Genomic DNA, 21702 nt, shown 5'->3' with positions numbered 1-21702 from the left:
TAGAGGCTTGAGAACTGAACCTTCAAACAGTAAATATAAGGTTTTGGTGTCAGAAGGGAGGAAAGGGGAATCACTTTCTGCAACCACAATCTAAGGAGGTGGCACAGGGTACAATACAATTCTACTGCTCTTCTTTGTCTTCTATATGGTGCCATTCCATTGAAATGGGATGTTCCCTGCTGTTTGTTGAACAAGAGCGACACATTGCTATTCTTTTCTCAATCTTATTCGGAAATGGAAAACCATCAGTACCACACATTATATGTATGGTGCATGTAGAAAAACAACAAGAGCTGTAAACAACTGGCTTCTCATCTCAAAGAACGCCTCCACACCACAAGATCTATCAGGGCAAATGAAAAAAAAAAGGCCTCGAGCAGACCTTCCCAAAGTGTGGGGCCCGCCCCCTAGGGGGGCGCAGAGCCATGGCAGGGGGGGCGGTATGAAAAGGAAAAAACAAAACGCTTGGACACTGCTAGCATGGGGCGCCCGCAGAAACGTAAAGCAGGAGATGAAGCATAGCTGAATATGTTTCCAAACCAACTTCATTCTAAGCCAAAGACTAGAAAATCTGGTGAAGCATATCTTCCCTTTGGTTTCACCTGCACAAGTGCCAAGGTAGGTCTCCCCTGCAGAATTGATTTTCCCTTCGTTGGGAGCAGTGCTGGGCTCTTCAAATCACGGACAAACAGTATCCCACATTCGTGATTTTTAGTTCACAAACACTTCTTGTAATGACTAACTACTCCTGACATTTTAGAGATGTTAGCTCTTTATACAGTAAAGTTACAGCAGGATACAAATAATATCAGGCTGATCCTGCCACGATTTGTTCCCCCGGTTCAAATCACAGACAAACAGTATCCCACAGCTGTTTATGTTTTTAAACCCATTTTGCACAGAGAGGCATTTTTTTGAAAAATGTATTGATAGCAATGTTGAATATTATTACGCAGGAAAAAACAACTACACGTAAAATAATCACACCGTGACGCCTCTGCCTTTCTAATTGGAGGGACAGTAACTGCGTGTAAAACCTGCTGATTAACAGTATTTTGTCTCTATCTGCCATTCTGCAATTCATCTCATGTAAACAATAACGTGGTGCACAGCGTGACGTGAAAAAGGGCACATACCTCTGACGTTGTGTGACGAACTCTGTATTCCTCGTCCACACGTAAACGCAAAAAAGGAGTTTTAAAAATCTCAGTTTCCGGTGATTTGAAATGCCGTTTGCGTGTGGACGAAACAGCTTTTTTCAAAAATACCTGTGTAGGTGTGGATGTACTGTAAAAGATTTAGTAGTTTATTTTATTACTACCTGTAATTTATTGCAGAGTACTTGTATTTGCTTAATTGTTTATTAAATGTTTGAGGTGTAAAATAAACCGCAATGGAGCAAAATATGGGTGTGTGTCATAGCTGGACTGGCCATCGGGCATACCGGGCATTTGCCCGGTGGGCCGCTGGCGATTTTTTTGTTTTTATGGGCCGATGGATTTTTTTTTTTAGGAAGGGTATATATAATGAAAGGTGTTGGATTGGGTAATTGGTCATGATCGACTCTGGGCTGGACCAATTACAGCCGAGGAGACGGATTTACCCTCCCCCTTGTTTAGCAATCACGTGATTTTCGCGCATTGCATGCCGGGCACTAGTGGCAAAACAATCCAAGTACCGCATCAAATGCAAGCATTTGCAGCACCGCTAAACGTTCATTCTCCGGTTCCAATACCTTCTTGTTTTTTCTTTGCTGCACAAAAAAGGAATGTACAAAACAAAAGGAGAACAATGCCGGTCCGTACAAAGACAGACTCGACGAAAAGACAAAGAAAAGATACGAGAAAAAATCAAAGGAGTGAAAGGGTCAGACCCTTACGAGCACACAGAGTGGACAAAAGACGTTAGCGTGCTGCCCAACTTTCACCACGCTCAGATTTATAATTATACGCTTCTTGGAGTGAGTGCAGCTCATGAAGTTTAGTAACTTCAGGCCACTGCAACAAGCCCAGGTACAGTTTACTGACGGATGGGTGCAGGACCTTGAAATGCACCGTGTAGAACGAAAGACCATCGTACGAACAAAGGTAAGTTTACCAGTCTCACAAATCGTCGTCATAAATACACATTCGTTAACAGTTTATTAATATAACCTTTGAGCTCAACGGTAATTAATTAGCAGTGGAAATAATTTCTGGTTCATTACAGAAATGTAGCAGTGACAATAATATTGTATGTTGTAATCGCACTGGAGAATTAGTGATACAAAACAACTGTTTTATCCTGTGAATAAAAGTATATGTTTTTGTCAATGTACCATAATAACAGAAGCGAAACGCAATATTGTGTCAGGACAATTCACTATTTATGCACAATAAACAAAGGAGCATAGCGCGACAATTTCTGTTCAGCGCCAGACTTGCTTGTAACCTATATCACCAATTATGTTAAGAAAAATGACGTATTAACTACTACAAAACTCTGACCTTTGTGGGAATGCTTGGAGCAGACTAACCTGTGAGCTGGAGTGTTCTGGGACGTTATATTTGGTATATCCAGACCATCCGTCGGCTCTTACTTCGGAAACATGGCTTAAATTTCTCTTCAACGATGTAATCCGATTAAAAAAAAACGATCTCTTTACCCGTCGGCTTCCCGTGGCTGTCATGCAACCGGCAGTTAATAATACAACAGCTTCTTGCCATTTTTTGGGTTTCTTTTTATCGCTGTGTAACTGAGTTCGCTAGTACCTCTTGCCACAAGTTCCCAGAATCCTTTGCGGTTTTACCCCTGAATGACGTCACATTTTCAATCTTTATCCTGGTGGGCCGGTCTCTAGTCAAAATGCCCGGGCCGATTTTTTGTCCCAGTCCAGCCTTGGTGTGTGTGGTTGGAGGATGTGTTAGTGCGTGTGCGTGCGTGCGTGCGCGGGGGGGGGGACATTTTTCTTGTAAAACAAAGGGGGGCCCAGCAAAAAAAGTTTGGGAACCACTGGCCTAGAGCAAGATGTACCTCCAGAGAAAAGTATACAGCCAAGTCCTGTCTTTTAGCACTCCAGTATACCGAAGATGAAACCACACCCACCTGTCACTGAAAAGCTGCTGTGTTCTTAATTATACATAACGTTAAGCCTCAATATAATTAAAAGGGGTGAATTGTGTAAATGTTCACTTTCCATACAGCTGCCATGAACAGGCAAATAATTAGCTGTAGAGACTGTAACAGGTTTTTTTTTAATAATAGGCTATAAACATGTGCTCTAAAAGTGGCCGTTCTAACACGTACTTTATGGTAATTGAGTCACATTTAGTGCCTCAAGTAGTCACTTGATGAAGTGTAGTTTTCAGCAATTGCATAGCAACTTAATTTTTCAGCCTCAGAGGTTTCTCATTTTATTATACTGCATTTTTTTAAATGGGAATCACTGACAGGTATTGCTTTAATTTTTGGGGGCTGGTACTGTGTTTCACTCAAGACAGCAAAGTCTTACACTAATCTTATTCTTGTTATAATATCGGTTTATTACAGTATATTTAACTTTATCAGTCCTGCTTAAAGGCTTTTTTAAAAAAAAAAAAGTCCAATAGGTTTTTTTCACATTTTCATTCAGCTGTTGGACTGGATTCCACGCATTTACTCATTAACACACTATTACCAGTAAGCATGAGCAAAAGTTCTGGATTAAAAGTTTTAGTGTTGGCTTAATTCATCCAGCTATTTCTTGACAGGAATTAAAATACTGGAGGCAACTTGAAACCGAGGCTTGTTTTTTGGAAAGAAAACTACTGCCTTCAGTCATACAGCACGCCCACTCCCAGTGAAGCCCCCTCATCTTTGGAAGTCATTAGTTCGACAGGCAGGCGGCATTATGCTGATGGCGGTGAAATGATAATTAGAGTTGGAGATAGATTGAGTCAATATAAGTGTAATTAATTTTTAAGTGTGAGGTTTATTAGTAGAGAGGGGCCTGATAGAACTTCTTAAATAGTGCAACCAGATTAATAGCTCTAATAGCTTCTGGCAGTAGAATCTACTTTTATTTATTTGCTGCATTTGTTTGTATATTTAGGCCAACACTGGGTTGATCATTTGTGCTGACAAATGAGCTTTCTGTGTATTCATAAACCAAATGGAGACAAGCTGCTGCACAGATTACACACAGATATTACACTCACATACCCTATGTCTGTGACTTTAAATAGATTTTTTTTCTGCCCATTAAGGCTCATCTTTTTAATCGTGTCATTAATTAAGCTTAGAAATACTTAATGAACTTGCTCAATTAAGTCTGCCCTCTTTTTTGGTTTAATCCTCGCTTTAAGCACTGACTGACTGTCCTCTCTCCCTGCACCCACCCTTTACATCTGTTTTGTGGAGGATATTTCTCTGCCAGCGCTCCTCAGACATCCTCTTCTCCTTTGTGTTGGTGCTTCACAGTGTGTACACTCGTTGAACAAAATACAGCCATTTCCGCTGCTAGCCTGCTTCTAGGAAAAGGCTGTAAGAATGTTGGGAACACATGCGCTCACATGAGAGATTTCCAAATCACTGCTAAATGAGGAGCAGTTACTTTAATTATTTTAGATTCTTCCTTGCGGACATGGTTTGCAGACCGATGACCTCTAGTGTTAGTGAAAAAATGATTCTCTTTTAAACTGTGTGATAGTGTTATACTAATATCAATCAGGAATTTACCCTGATATATACCAAGAATTAATTAGGCCAAGAATTAATTTTCAATCCACTGATCACTGTTTACAAATGCTGGTGGTTTATTATTTGAAAAAAAATCTAATAAAAGGCTAAAACATCTGATGATAGCTGTGATTGCATTCCAGCAAATAGCATCCTGGACCAAACTCAATATTTTTGAACTGAATCAGCTACACAAGATGAACACCAATGAATTCTCACATTGCCTCGCCACATAACCCCAGACCACAGTAGGCCATCTCATCAGTACTGACCTTTCATGGAAAACAACGCCATATTATCAGTAGAAGAACTGTAAAATCTAATAAGCTACCAGTATCTAAAACAAATGCAACCTCACTGCATTAGAAGAACTAACAACAGTTTACTTCAGATAGCTAAATCAGGCAACCTGTTCATTGTGAGTGCCAGTAAGCAGTACTAAATGAATTAGTTCAACTGGCGTTTATGGCATAATTAACAAATTCATTTAGTATGACTCGCTCTGAAAAATCAAGTCATTCAAAGTGCTGTGACCTCACAATGAACAAGCTGCCTTAACTGACGCAAACTTAAATGAAGGTAAAAAGTTTGCATATATCTTTAATAAGTGTCAGCAACTTATGACGTCTGTCAAGGAGGTTGTGTTTTTGTAGTCTTTGTGTGTCACTGGTAATCTGTAAATGCAATAGCTCAAAAAGTTTCAAAGGAAATTCTGATGAAACTTTGTAGGGGTGTAGAGTGGGGTCATATTAGTAAATCTATTAAAATTTGACATGCATCCATCAAGGTCTTCAGGGTCAACTTAAAAAGCCTTATAACTTGTATGTGTTGCCAACATATAGAAAGAACCAATGTAAAGATTTTAAATATGTCAAATTTGACCTCTGACCTTTCCTTCAAGGTAAATACATGATCTTAAGGCCAACAATAATATAATAATAATCTTATATATAATCTTCTTTGGTTTTGATAACATATAGGCATATAGGGAATGATTTATGGGGATAATAAATGTCACGTTATTTTGGACCTCCAAGGTCAAATGAGGTCAAAATTCCCATAAAATCTCTTTTATCTTTAAAACTATACTTAAAATCCTACTGCCTTTGTTTTATGATACTCATATATGGTAAATAAATGGTAAATGGCCTGTATTTATATAGCGCTTTACTAGTCCCTAAGGACCCCAAAGCGCTTTACATATCCAGTCATCCACCCATTCACACACACATCCACACACTGGTGATGGCAGCTACATTGTAGCCACAGCCACCCTGGGGCGCACTGACAGAGGCGAGGCTGCCGGACACTGGCGCCACCGGGCCCTCTGACCACCACCAGGGTGGGGATTATAAACATAGCATTATAGTTTGCTGCCAAATATCATGTCACGTTTAGCCTCTGACTTCACTTTCCTATTTCACGTCTGCTTTTCTTTCAAGTTGACCCCAAAATGTGTTATACATCTAAAGAAAGTATAGTATTCAAGCAGGGCTTTTTTGAAACAGTCGTGTCAATCTTTTTGCAGGGCACTGGAAAATGATCAGAGTTTTCATGTAAGCACTTGTGTTATATTCTTGCTTGGCACCGTGGTGGAAAAGTTATCATAATGACCAAGCACAAAAAAAAAGAAGTGAGGCAGAAATTCAGTACGTGCTAGGATTTTATCACATTGAGGAACAACAGCAGCTCAGGTGGTGCTGCAGGTTGTCCTTGACACAGATCTCATCCTGATGTTCAGGTCAGCTCCTTGCACAGTTGCCATGTGTGTGAGTGGTTGAAACTGTAAAGTGTTCCTGCTGTTATGTTGATAGATAGATGTGCTAACGTGAAATCGGCCCCATTTGCTAGTCGCACATAATAAGAACACATATTTTCCTTGCTGCATTTTGTCCCTTTGCTGTCCAATAGTCAGTAAAAGTGCATGCATCCACTGAAGGATACAGTAGAATTTTTAGTGCCATCTGGTTACTGGTTCTTTAAACGTGTTTCACTTTCCTCAGTCGCTAACTTGGTCTGATTTTCTGAACTGTACAGTAAATGTGCTGTAAAGCTTAAAAGGCAAAAGACAGTCATTTATCCGTTGCTCGTAACAAATTGCAAAAAAATGCAACTTTCTCCTTAAAAGGCAACACAATGTTCAGCCATCCTCCCAGAAATTTGATAGTTTTACAGCTTTATAAATTAGCTGCCTTTTACATGACCACTTGAAAGCACACTTTTCTCTCAGATATAAATCTGAGGCAAGGTTACAGTTTTGATCTGTCTTTTTTTTGTCTTCTTTATAATGAACAAACACTGCAGCATAAAAACCACCATTTCTAAGCCCGTGTGAATGGTGAGCGTGAGTAGTCCCTCCCAGAACTGTTAACGCATCTTGTAAAGATAGTCAGGGGAGCTTTTTGTAGCGTGTAATGCTTTTACAACATCACAAAAACCGCAGGATTTCAAAGGCTTTTCTGTGGCTGTGCTATTCGGGTCACAGAGGGGGGAAAACACAAAAAACTGAACTAATATATTTTTGGTTTCTCTTTCTAGCCTTCTGTGAGGAGGGATGCCGAAGCGGCGGGACCTGTGTGTCTCCCAACACGTGTGTCTGTCCCTCGGGATTCACGGGACACTGCTGTGAGACAGGTAAGACCTGAGGACATCACCTGACCCCACACCTCTCATCTGTCCAGTTTGTTCAGCCGTCTGTCCCAATTAAAATCTGACACGAGCATCACGTTGTTTTTATTGACTTTCAGGAATGACATCGGCAGGATGGTCATTAGATGTTTTCTTTTCCTACTTCACTCTACACACACACACACACCTACACACACCTACACACACACACACATTTTCATGCTCTGGCTTTAAAGTGTTGTTTAAATTGGACACTGCAGAGATTGAAGCTCCCAAGAGAGTCATAGAAAGAGTCAGCTAATTGTTCCCTACCTTCCTCTTCTCCTTCCTTCCACCTTCTTCCTTTCTCCCTCTCCTTTTTCACTCTCCCCATCATTTCCCCCAGTTGTCCTTCCTCCTTTCTTTTCTTTCTTTTCATTTTCTCCTCCTTTGTCTTCTAACTTCTCTCGTTTCTCCTTCCTTATGTCTTTTTCCAGTTTTATAAGCTACTTCTCTTTACCTCTTTTGCTTCCTTTCATCCTCTGCCCTCCTTCCCTGACCTCTTCTTGGCTCTCCTCTGCTTGCTCATTTTCTCCTTTCCTCCTCCACCCTTGTCCTTGTCTTTCTTTTTACCCCCCCCCCCCCCCTTTCCATTTTCTCCCCAGATTCTGTTCTTGCTTTCCCCTTGTTCTTTTTATTCCTATTAGCTTACTCCTTTACCTCTCTTGTCCATCTATCTCTACTTACACAACCTCTGTCTTCCTCTCGCTCCTGTCCCATCCTCCCCTATGCCATTAAACCTCCCGTCTCTGTGGTCTAATTTCGCTGAAGTGATCAACCTGCTCACATGGAGCACAGGAGTCACGGGTCAGCTATTTGTAGCATGTTGCCATGGTTTCTCTTTAGATAGGTCAGACAAAACCTTCATATTTTTACATACTGAATACATCATTTGTGCTGCTGTCAGTCAGCCTCCTAATATGTAAGTGTAATGCAGAGGAAGATTCTCTTTGCTGTTTTATTTTGTGTGTGTGTTATCTTCATCACACATTTTAGACCAGCACCAGTGTCTTGAAATTAAATCCACACTGTGCATATTGAACTGATCAGACTTAATTAGGCTGTATAGCACATCTTCATTAGGAGGGAAAAATCTATGGGCATGATAATTTAACTCATTCCAAGTCTGATCTCAGAAAGCAGCCTAACTCTGAAGGCTCCAAACTGTAGTCAGCTACTCATGAGGATAACCAATCAATTAAAAATAAAAGTTTCAAGACCAGACAAGAAAGAAAGGTATCGTGCTTGAAATCATGAAAGACAGAGACACTATTGGTTTGATTTCAAATGTTCATAAGGCTTAATTTGTTTCCTGCACTGGGTCTCCCCTGGTGACGACCAGTCTGCTGTTTCCAGCTTAAAAATCGATCCCATGTTCTTTTAGGACACGTCTCTCCCTGCGATGCTCTGATCCAGAGTATACCCTTACTGTTTGGTCAAACATCATTCTCAGATACTCCCTGAAGATTGTGAATCAAATGAAAAAAAACAAAACAAAAAACATACACTTTATGAGCCAAATGTCTCAGTACACACCTGTGTAGCATCCAATCATTTGTTCAAACAAGAGGAGGCAAGACGTGTTTCCAGGTTTAGAGAGAAAGGGGACTGTGCTGTGTCATACATCTATACGCTGTACCACAGCTTAAAGTCTGGACCTCATTAAACATGTAAGGCAGGCTTAAATTTCTACATGCAGATACAGATACTCGGGTTGCAAAGACACCGGAAGGTAAGTTACACAAAAGAGAGACATCACTGCGTGACACAGACTGATCCTCCACTTTTTTCTCTCAAATTCATAACAATCATGAATCTACTAAAAGAATAACTTCCATCTCTATGACCTAACCACAGATCTGAAAAGGAATGTAAACGGAAATTCAAATAATATTGCCTGCAACATGTTTTTTATCAGCTCTGATTTCGATGTTACATAAAATTACTGAAATATAAATTTCCACATTTAATCCATCGTCTGCTATAAGAGCACAGAATGGCTTTAAGAGCATATGGAAGTAGCTGGGCACACATTCGATGATATGCAGAAATGGACAACTGGTTAATGGGATGAAAGGTCTTGCAGGTCCGAAATGCCGAAACATGATTTATTTTCACTACATTTTAGTGTATTGACCATGAATAATTTTGTCTCTATAATATTGAACTTTACTCAGTTTCTCTATGGACTCTATTATATTCAATTGTTAATCAAATCAGTGTTTTTAATTTAGTTTCATTCATCAGTGGTATGAAGAAAACAGTTTGATTGTTAAGGTATATCATTATGAATTGTTTGAAACATGCAATTTTTCTATGTAGAGTCATTTAAATGTTATATTGGAGGTGCACGTGAGAAGGCTTTTCTTTTTGGGGGGGAGGTAGGACATAGGACGGCCGCTCGTGCGATGCAAATTACTTGCAGTGTTCTGAAATAGGCACAAATCAACACAATTAGACATCACAGACGTTGTACTGGGGGGCTGGCAGGTTAAAGACTGTTTAACTCTTTTCCCCATAAAGACATTTGACAACAATGCTAATGAGCGTCCAAGGGGGAAAGTGTTTAACGGTCTTTAACCTGCCAGCTCCCCAGGACAAAGTCTGTGTGATGTCTAACAGTGCTGATTTGTGCCTGTGTGAAAACAGTGCAGGTAATTTGCAGCTCGCCAGTGGTCGTCCTTTAAGTTTTAGTTAATTCTGCGTATAGTATTCATATTAAGAAAACATGAACAAATGCAAAGTCCATTGAAAGTACTATCCCTGAAGATCCTTGCACTCCATGTGCAATATATAAAGACAGTATGAAATAATCTTAGATTTCATGTACATACTGTACCCGAACAGGAAGCGGTAGAAAAAAAGGGAAAAGCTTTGCTCTCATTTGGAACAAATTCTTCTTGCTTTTATTGACTAAGGTGGTTGCTGGATTGTGTGACTTTAGAATTGAGTGCATAACAATGTTTGTTCTATCTAAAAGGTTTGGGGAAAAAAGACTCATCTTTTTATAATAAGGACAGTTCTCTACCAGCAGGTTATAAAAACCTGGCAGTCCTTTGAATGTTTTTTATGTTTTGTTTTTTTTTCTCACCAGCCTCAGCTGTGTGGGTGTAAAGTTTGCTTCGTCCCAGTTTCGGCCTTTTGAGTCTCTAGCTTTGTGCTACATATTTGTCATGTTCCATCACTGGCACTGGCCTGTGGTGTTCTCTGAGCTTAAAGAGTCAGTCCATCTTTAACTTGAATTTTTTGACTTTGTGTTCATGTCATTCATCCTTAAATTTTTACAAATGCATTTTGAAATAAAATACCTTCGTCTATGCCCAAATTTCTCTCCTTTATAGAGCCGAAGACTGAAGTCAGTGTAGTTTTGATTCACTGCTCCTTCTTCTGGAATTCGTTTGATTAAAATTATTAAATTAACCCTTGCTGCTTTTGCATCAGGAGATATATTCCAGATTTTATCGCATTTTTAGTCACATTTTTTCTTATAATTTACTCCTCTCACAGCCAAATCTTCAGCTTCAGATTTTCATCTTCAGTGAGTTAACGGCAAACAAAGTCACCACCTGTCTCATTTAAATTATTAACTTATTTTCCAACCCCTTAAATTTGTAGCTAAGGAGGAAAAAAAAATCATATGATTTCCTGTAATTCTTGGCTCTGAAGATTTGAATCATTGATCTGGTAATCGGCAGTCATTAGCATGCAGGGCATGTTTTGAAAGGCAATCAGGCAGAAACTAATTAACTCCCCTATTAACAGCATCAAATATCTATCAGTTAATTAACGTGGCAGTGAAGCTTCACAGCCGTGTTCTCCAAGAATGCAATATTATATGCAATAATATACAGTATCTCACAAAAGTGAGTACACCCCTCACATTTTTTAAAATATTTTGATCTTTTCATGGGACAACACTGAAGATATGACACTTTGATACAATGTAGTTAGTATACAGCTTGTATATCAGTGTAAATTTGCTGTCACCTTAAAATAGCTCAACATACAGCCATTACTGTCTAAACCATTGGAAACAAAAGTGAGTACTCCCTTAAGTGAAAATGTCCAAATTGTGCCCAAAGTGTCAATTTTTTTTTTTATTCAATTTAATTCAATTTTATTTATATAGCGCCAAATCACAACAACAGTTGCCTCAAGGTATTTTATATTGTAAGGTAGACCCTACAGTAATGTTTGGCAACAATTATTTTCCAACACTGCCTTAACTTTGTTGGCCATGGAGTTCACTAGAGCTTTACAGGGTGACACTGCAGTCCTCTTCCACTCCTCCATGATGACATCATGGAGCTGGTGGATGTTAGAGCCCTTGCACTCCTCCACCTTCCATTTGAGGATGCCCCACAGATGCTCAATAGGGTTTAAGTCTGGAGACATGCTTGGCCAGTCAAGTACCTTTACCCTCAGTTTATTTAGCAAGGCACTGGTTTTTTTGGAGGTGTGTTTGGGGTTGTTATCATGTTGGAGTACTGTCCTTTGGCCTAGTTTCTTCAGAATGTCACAGACAGTGTTGGCCAAGTTACCTGAAAAAGGTAATTAGTTACTTTATTACTTAGTTGCTTAGTTACTTTTTTAAAAACTTTTTTTAAACATTTAATATTAACATTGGAGCACGTTTGTGCAAAGGCTGTCTGCCTTTCCAGTATTCAGCTTTCAAGAACTACATCTTACTTGACAAAATCTCCTTTTGTGAAGCAGTGTTTGCAGCGTCTGAAGCTCATTATTATCTCTGAATCCATTTTTTATAAGAGAAATATTCCGAGTTGAAACTCCGGCTGAAGTTGAATCGGTAAACATTTGAAGAAGCTCTTAAAGTCTAAGTGCTGAAAGGCTGTGAAATTAATCTTCCATGTGAAGACACCTTAAATGTAAATGACAAGAGGAGTGAGAAGTGTCGGCTGCAATCTCGCTGTTCAGAATGAGTGAAGTATTTTCTGATCTCCAACATTATATTGTTATTTCAGTTCTGTTTGTTCCTTTAACTGTATCCCCATTCACCTCTGCGACCTTTTCACAGCCTCAAAACTCAAAGTATATGCTATTGTAAATGATTTTTTTTAAAGATGGAAACAGTGGATGTAGGGAGGAAAGATGGAGATAAAATACTTTCATGTCCTTACAGTGCTGTCTGGGTTGCTGGAGTTTCCCCTAGAAGACTTGCCATAGGCAACGTGTAAGAGGAGTGCAGAGGGTTCTTGTTTTACCTCTGTGCATGACATATTCTCTGTCACTGCATTTCATTCTCAATCTGTCTACCCATCTGTTGAACTCTCTTAGTATCTGTCTCTGTTTCTCATGTACATCTGTCTCTATCTTCTGACTCCACTCCTAACTCGCTCTCTGTTGCCCTCCCCTTCTGTGCAATAACGCTGCTCCACTGACACTCGTCTGTATACTGTAGCTCAATGAGAGGTTGAAAACATCTAAATATAAAGCCAGCGGGAAAAGAGATGATCTTACTGCTGATCTTTTCATCTTCTCCCACGTTGATGTGTTCTTCGGGGCTGCCTGTCTTTCTCCAGTGGGCTTACATAGCTGCCAGTGATCCACATTTGGACCACTCTGATTTTACTTTCTGAAAGTCTTTACACCAAAGGAGTCAAAAACATAACAGCCGGCCTAGGAATGAACTCCCACTTCATATATATTCAACTTCATTGTCAAAAATAGCATAGTTTGAGTATGTAATGTACTAGAGTATGTTCTGCTGGAACAGAGCTGACAACTTCTGTTGTCAACAGTGTGACTTTATAAGAGAAGCAGCAGAAACAGCTGTGGGTGAAAACCAACCATGCCAGTGTCACTATTCAAGGTTTATGGTCCAATATCTCCTAAACGTTACATTAACCTCAAAACAACACATGAGGATTAGGTTAAATTAGCTAGAACTGAACCCCCGCCATTCATACTGAAGCCTCATTTTGAATAAATCACTGTAATGATTACATGATGAGGACTTTTTCTGGAGTGTTTTCACAAAATTATTGATTCAGACTTAAATGTTATTTAGGAAACAACTTTGGCAATGAATGCTTCATGATCGACAGACATTGCTGAGCAATCACATTTTGCCTTTGGTACATTTAGGGTTAAAAGATGCTGGCATCTAAGTAAGACAAGTCTGTACACATGCAGGTAATATATAACTACAGTGATTTTATTTAAATGTGGCTTCTGGGTGTGCTGTAATGAAGTCAGGAAAAAAGAAGAAAAAACTACAATAAATGCAACCATTTCCAAATTGCTGACATCTGACAGTTAAGAAGTATCAGTATTAGTAGCAGTACAGGACAATGTAAAGTTAGCAAGTTAAACCACTTAACAGTTTAATTGGGTGAGTATGCTGACTGCTGAACCACTGCTGAACCTTGCACCCTTGTACACCAGACAGTTACAGCGGTTGACAGGTTTGATTTTTCCTTAGCGCCTCGCACCCTTTACATAGGGACTTTTAGTTCCTTTGGGTGAAGGTTTCTGGTCACAAGCAAAGTGATGAGCAAATTATAACTTTGTGTCTTCATGGGTGACATCATGCTCAAAATCATGATCATTATTAGTGCTTGTTTTCGGTATTTTGTGCTATGCTTGTTTATCATCTGTTGTGTATTATGCATGTTAGGTTGGCTGACTCACGACTACAGAACTAATTACCAACGGGTACAAATAAAGTAACCTGAACATGAACTTGTTTAGAAGTGCACACATGGACAGCTGTGAGCACCAAGGATGAGTAGTTGTTGTTATTATGCTATTTCCTGCCTCACCTGGAGTTCCCCTGGAGAGCAGATGTATAGTTGATGCCATTGTAGCGTGATGTCTGCATGAACGGGGATTACATTGAGCCTTGCAGTCACACTACGTTCACATAATTTATATTACTCAAACCCGCGGGCTTGCAGAATATAAACTACAACACAGCAGTTCTTTAAGTGACAGGCTAAGCTCTTGTGTGGTCAGTCCACTGCTCCCTTAATCCAACATGCTGTTAGCTTTAAGCACCGTTACTGGTCACGGACCATCAGGCAGCAATGAACACAAACTCTGGTTGCCGTCTCTGTCTAAGGACACATTAATGTTAATGCGCCATGTGACATTTTCCATGATGTTGTGTTAGTAGGTTAGTAGGGCTGGAATAGCTGTAATTATGGAAAGCTCAAGAGGCCAGAGGATTCTCTCAAGTGCTTTGGGATTATTTTAACTACAGTATGTTTGGGTTAATTCCAAGTTTTCTATCTGAGCTAAAGTGCACAGCTCTTCACAATCTGTGTTGTCATAAAGTTCTCATTACTTACCGGGAACATCCACACTGGGCAGAAGTGAACTTGTTTGTATTGTAATAGAAGGAAACAGAAGGAAACATGAAATGCAGTCTGCTCTCTTTTTCTTTTTGTAGCTATAACAAAGATTTATGGGGTATATTTATGTGTGTACTCCAGCATATTGCAACTCATACAAGGTCATCTGTCCACTTCACTTCCACAGACAAAGAGAATGGAAGGCTTCCCACACTAAAGCATACTTGTAGACACACAAGAGCTTCAATATAGCTTTGTAAACTAGTGTACTGAGCATCAGGAAATATTGAGTGTGCGCAAATGAAATCAGGTTTTATTATAGTTAAATAAAAAAAACTTGTTAGGCAGGTGATGAATGGCATGTTAAATAATGTGTGCTTCCCATAAAAACAACCACAGAGACCTGATTTTTCTTTGTTTACAATTGCTTCTGTGAGGGAGAAAAGAGTCTAAATTTCTTGGGAATGGAGCAAAGGTCCTAAACTGTAGGACAGGCTAATTCTGAGCTATGGCTAGGATTACATAGTTTAAAAGGTTCTTGTTAAAACCTGCTAAAGGGGATAAGTTACCTTCCCTGCTTACTGTCTAAAATCTAAACCTGCACTGACTAGAAATAGCAAAGGATTTGGGCAATTCCCCGGGGCAACAGTTCACACAGAGGTAATGTGTCTGTGAATGCCATGGAGACAAATATGATGAGCTGGCGATATTTGGTAAAATATTATCTATTACAGATTGTGTGTTTGTCTTAAGTCAAATGTTTGTTTTCTATGGGATTTTGTTTATTTATTTATTTATTGCCAGTAAACCTCTTAACCCTAGAACACTATCGCTATAAATAGTAACACAATCACTAATGCCGGGTGATTTTTACCCGATATAATATAACCAATAAAAAGTAATCAAATATATCAAAATATGACAACACATGAGAAATTAGAGTGGTCTTCTTTTACTTTCAACTGTGCCATGTCTAACAAAATGAAAAAAAAAACCCTCCTAAAACAAAATAATGGCTCTGGAAAGCTGGTCTTTGGTCCACCCATTCCTGGGACATTTGAGACTTCCCTGGTGAAGGCACAGGCTCCTCGACACGCAAACAGCTGCAGGAGAGAGAAATCATGTAAATGTATTTGCTCGGGTATAAATCACCCAGCGATAGTGTTCTAGGGTTAAGGAACTCTCAAGCAAAGCCAGCCAACTTTGAGGTGATGCTGTCTTTTCACAGATATAGATCCAGTTGCTGAATAAAGAGGCTCTTACCAAAATTTGGATCTGCTCTAGAACATACATTTAAAGAGACAGAAGCTATCACACAGAGGTTAACACTTGCTGGGCCTTAAAGTTTTCAGGAAAGTCCTTCAACCACTTTGGCAGAGTTCATTTCAAAGCTGCCTCTTTGTGCTGCCTGTGAGGGCTTCTTTTGTATTTGCCATATAAACAAACTAGGGAGTAAAATAGATCACAAAGATTCATCCAAAAACTAGCAAAATAAAAACAGTAAGAGAAAACCAAAGGCAGGGCAGCCAGGGGAATGAAGAAACACAGACTACATATACACACCAGGGAGGGGGATAATGAGACATGAGTGAACTGAGTAAAAACAATCACATAGGTGGGAAAGGGAACACAGGGAAGTTAAAAACAAAAATGAACAACAACATAGAAAACAAAAAGAAAGCCACATGATGAAATATTTTTAGCAGGACAAAAGGCCCCGGGGCAAACCCAGGACACGCTTGGAACGCCTTGGTGTTCCCTCGAACAAGCTGGGGAGGTGGCCGGGGAGGGGGAGGTCTAGGCTTCTCTGCTTAGGCTGCTGCCCCCACAACCCAGACCCAGATAAGTGGAAGATGGATGGATGGATGGATGGATGGATGGATGGATGGATGGATGGATGGATGAATGGATGGAACAGCTTAAGGAGATTTTGTCCTCAAGAGAACCAAATACAAATTTACAAAGGTCAACATAGCCATAAACTTGACTCTTCATTATTGATTATTAGTATAGCCTGTCCTCATCCAGCCAAAATTGTACATTTGTCACTGACAATAATAAAAATATTGGAGGCTGCCTATGCTGCCCCTCACCCACCTATAAGCTACACCTTGGATATCGATTTCAAAATCCTGTTTTTGAGTTGTCGTATTCAGAAGCTCGGGTGTCCACACCCAAATGTGACGTTGCCATGTAAAAATAAGGCTTACATTTCTCCCATGCTGCAACAAGGGGAAAATCATTTTTACAGTCATTTTTAAATGTGAAGATGTTGAAAACAGTGAAATTACAAATCTGATAACAAAATAAAAAATAAAGTACATTTCAAATTGACCTTGCCTGTACTCTAGTGTCTGAATTTGATAATTGTATTTACCATAAAAGTGTTGATATCGTATTTTTTCATTTGGAATAATTTCGTAACCCAATCTAATAATAATTAAATCACTCCACATGACAATATATATAACAGAGATGACCGAAAAAATATGATGGGTAGTGGTCAGTTGGTGATCATTTTGTTCTTTCTTCCTGTTTCCTGGAATTAAAAACACGCACACACAATAATAGTGTCCTAACACACATGCTTTTGAAAAGGTGATGATGGCAGTAAAGCTTTTATCCCATTGTTGCTGTTCTTCTTGTGTCCTCCTCATTCTTCACACCTTGATGTTGAGAGTCTGTTTACAACAACAATGTCAAATATGGAAATAATGAGCTTAGTGCATATCGTGAAAACCAAAGCCCTACACATTTGAGGAGTTTGCGTGTGTTGGGTGGCAGGAATTGAATTAGAGGTACTTGTTCTTTTTTGACAAGCCTCATAGTAATTTACCAGGATATGATGCGTACACTAAAGACGTCAAAATACAGGCCGAGCTTTGTAGATAACAGGAAATGAAAGACAAAGCTTATTCCTTCATTTAATTGAAAATAAACTTGTTCCTTAGTCACATCAGTGAATTCAAGGTGGGCTGCTGAAAGACACAGTGACAGGAGAAAACTGAAACATTACAGAGAGAAGGAGAAACAACATATAAAATATTCAAGTGAGACATCTGGAGACACGTTCAGTCTCAAACATTTGTTATTTCACAGAATACGTGATCGGCTGTGAGTGACAGGCAGTGGGTTTTACACGCCATGTGACTCTGTTATCGTAGCAAGGTCATTGTAGGAACGAGCCTCACCAAGAAATGTGTTCGGCAAGTGTAGTGAGGCCTGAGCAGAGAGGTTGGGGCACTATGTTTCATTGCTCAGCCAAAAAAACCGCAAGTTTAAAACATATTAAACACTCGATCATTCCTGATGATCCTGAAACCTCAGTTATAACCTGCTTCCTCCTAACTCATAGTATGTTTGGGGGGTTTTTAAATTAAAACCAATCATATTGTCACCGAGCTTGATGCAATGGCCATTTATCCCGACTCTGACTTTGTCGTGTAACTGAAGCAGATTGTGATCAGTGCCTTTGTTCTTGTACAATACCTCAATTAGGAGTTGAGAGCAGGTGATTTGACCTTGATCAAATCAGCACCGCTGTGCATGTAATACGAAATCTGACTCTGCTCTTCTCAGAGAGAAAGCCCAGTGTAGATAACCTCTTGAAGAGACTTTTAAAACTAGAAATATTTGTCCCTACTGGTAACAATGTGAGGTTTTTGTCATCTTCTTTTATTTTTTCTGTATTTTATTCTACTGGAAAACCTTGGGTCTTGACATTGATATGCATATTTGCCAACTTACCAAGAAGCAGGATATTGCACCCTGACACATTGCAATTACAAGTCAACCCACATGACCTGATGGATTCTCTCCCAGTGCTCCAGTGCTAGAAACTACAAGACAATCTAATGTATCTGGGCTGCTTTGATGACATAAATGGGATTGCTCCACTATACAGTGCAGGTGGTTTGTTGTTGTGGCTGATATGTGAATAGAATAGATGGATGACGAGTATTGCTTTAGTGTCCAAACTACACTGCATACTGTACCAAAGCAATCAGTCAGCCTTTAAAGAATCTGCTTATTTGCACTCTTTTGCATACCATCAGTTCTCCTAGCAACATTGCTATCAGTGCAGAATATTTAAGAAACTTTTTCAGACTTTTCTTCCTCTTCTAGCAACTGATGTCAGCTTTTGTCAAATAACATCTTTGCCCTGTAGCCTGCAGCGACCACTACCAGATTGTGGTCTGCCCATTGAAAATCACTGACCTATTCAGTGCATAGCTCACTGATGCAGCACAGTCAGAAGTGACACTTTCTTCTGTGTCACTTCTGACTGTGCTCCCTGTGTGCTGCAGCACTTTGGATTCCAAATGAAATACTGAGTTAAATTTAAACTTTATAGCCATAGCCAGTGAACGTCATAGATGATACTTTACAAAATCCATGTTGGGAGGAGGTGAGGGTTGATGGGAAGGTCAACAACTTTGGACAGCGATGCATTCACTGATTCAAGGTGTTTCTTTTAACCATGATAATTACATAACCTAAACAGTGTGTTTATTATAAAATCAAGTGCAGCTCTTCAAGGGAACAGAGCAAACCACAACATCCACTAAAGCAGTTTCTGTCACTGTTGATGTGTAACTCACAAGTATTCATTGCATTACCAAATTTCAAGTACAAACTATGTCCTAACGATGTACAAACTATGTCCTAACGATGTACAAACTACTTTTCTTGCACCATATGGACTTTCTTTCTGTCTATGTCTATGTAGGACTTTATTGCTTGTACTGGACAAGATGACTAATGTCATGAAAATTCAACTGACTGGCCCCCAGTTACCATGTCTGTGTTGTTGCTGTGCTGTCCTAAAATACATCATTCTTAAACCATACAATCAATATCTGTATAAATACTTACCCTGCAGAGAAACTCAAACTAGGTGGCATAATACTGTTTGAGACTGACATGTTTCTAAGATCCAAACCAAGATGAAAAAACACAGTTAGGTATCATATTTTTTTGTAACCTTGTGAAGAAAATGAGCTTTTTGTTATTCAAATGCATTTTTAAATTTAAATAGACAATAACTACGGGAATTGGGAGCATTTCTAGCCAAAGATAGAATAAAAAAGACTTCACATGACTCACAGTGTAACCGGAAGTATTTTTTGTTGCGTGGAAAGACATTTTGGAATACGTCCTTTGTCATCAATTATGGAGCAATATGTTGGTAAGCAATGCTGGATTACTGTTATTAAGAAAGCAGACAGCACTCTTGCCTGTTATTTGTGTACTCTAGATTTTTCATAGAGGGCATTATCTTTTCAAATCCTTTTCCATTACGAAGATAAGCATGTTTACTGATGCAAAACAAAAAAGGCTATTCCATGAGGTCCAGTATTAATGATACAGAATACTGAGTTCTAAACTATATATGTGAGTATTAAGCATAAATGGATTTCAAATCTTTCTGTGATGCTAATTCACACTTTCTTTCCAGTGTTTTTTCCAAGGGCCTTTAATTTGAAAATTAACTGTCTGTTTTAATCAGTGTGGCTGTGTGTGTGTATAAACAAATGATTTGAGTGCTTGGGTGGCTCTGCGTGGACTTTGTTTTTTATGGCTTTTTATGGAAACAATACAAATCTGGACAAATGATTATACTCTGACTAACCAAAGCCAGGTCTTAAACTATATCTGTCTACAGTAAATAAATATATGACATTCTTTTAAAAATTCCCCTGTGGATCCAAAAACAATGTGCATAATTATGAAGCAGTTACCTAGTTTTGACAACACACAGTCGTTGAACATATGCCCCCTCGTGTACTTGCACAGTGCTGCTCTTTCTTTGGAGGAGTCTGCTTCTCTCAGCCACCAGTCACTTCTAATATTGGGTTGTTTAAGTGAGATGTCAGAGAGGGAATCTTTTGGTGTAACTTTGACCAGATCTTTGACCTGAGAGGCGGGCAGAGGGCAACCCTCCCAGCAGCTGTCACGTCTTATTACCTACAGTGCATCAGGCTACAGTGTTGAGCTCTCCTTGTGTTTATACACCAGTAAATATGTGTGTGGTTTAAAGTCCTGGGCAAGGTGTGTACTTTCACAACAGGGCTGGAGCAGTGCAAACATGACCGTTGTTCAAATACCAAATCAATTTTTTTTAATACCGTTTTTCTTGTTACAGCATGTTAACTATTAACCTTAAGCACGGTGGGATTGGTGGCATTTCAGCATACTGAAGTCAACGATGCTATAACAAAAATCATCATAGATGTCACTTCACAGTGTAACTGTGTCAGGCAGATAGATCCACTGCAGATGGCAACATCCCGACAAGAGCTGTAGTTTAGCCATCTACAATTTGGCTAAACATTACAATTTTTCCCTAGTCAAACTCACTCGAATCCTTACACATGCCCATTTTTCCTGGTTCTAACACATCAACTCTGAGGACTAAATGTTTACGTGATCCCTAAAATATCCCACCCACTAAAAGCAGCCAAGAGATAATTAGTTATTCAGTTCCCGTCAGTGGTCATAATGGTATGCCTGATTGGTGCAATGTATTATGGAACGATCTGGAGGCCTAACAAATTGAACACAATATTTTTCATGATATTTCTTCATCCAAGCCATCCTGTTAAAAAGGTTCACACACCTTTGTTAATATGATTTCTATAGAAGCTTAAAATATGACAAAATTGCTGTATCTCGGTTTTAGTACATACATGAACAATGGATTGCCCTGCCCTGTCACTGGCACTCTTATATGGAGCAAAACTGTTTGCACTTTGCGCTTCCCCTTAATCACAGGCTTAATCTGCAACACTATCAGGCTGAACAAGACAAAGCCCAGCAGATTTCAGAAAGTGTGGATATTGACTTATTTTGATCATATTACCCTACACCAACAAGTCATGCATGGAGCTGCACTGATACATTGACATGCAAGAAACAAAATCCAAGTTTACAGTCAAGCAAGAGCTGCAAGATGAAGCACTGTATATTTGCCACTTACTTCTATTGCAAGCCACTTTTCTGACACATGCACTACACAGGCAACTTA

At 39.4% G+C, this 21702-nt stretch overlaps 1 protein-coding gene across 1 annotated transcript in view; it reads left to right on the top strand.

Moving 5' to 3' along the window:
* The window catches only part of LOC101466791 (protein kinase C-binding protein NELL1), a 305527-nt gene that overhangs the window by 253365 nt on the left and 30460 nt on the right, over positions 1 to 21702 (top strand). Inside the window, exon 15 of the mRNA XM_004571054.3 lies at positions 7234 to 7329. Within this exon, the coding sequence (XP_004571111.1) occupies positions 7234 to 7329 (96 nt within the window). The remainder of the gene's footprint in view (positions 1 to 7233; positions 7330 to 21702) is intronic.

This window comes from Maylandia zebra, linkage group LG1, assembly GCF_041146795.1.
Source record: "Maylandia zebra isolate NMK-2024a linkage group LG1, Mzebra_GT3a, whole genome shotgun sequence".
NCBI classification, from domain to species: domain Eukaryota; kingdom Metazoa; phylum Chordata; class Actinopteri; order Cichliformes; family Cichlidae; genus Maylandia; species Maylandia zebra.
Note: the sequence above shows the minus strand (reverse complement) of the source record. Positions and strands in the feature narration are given on the sequence as shown.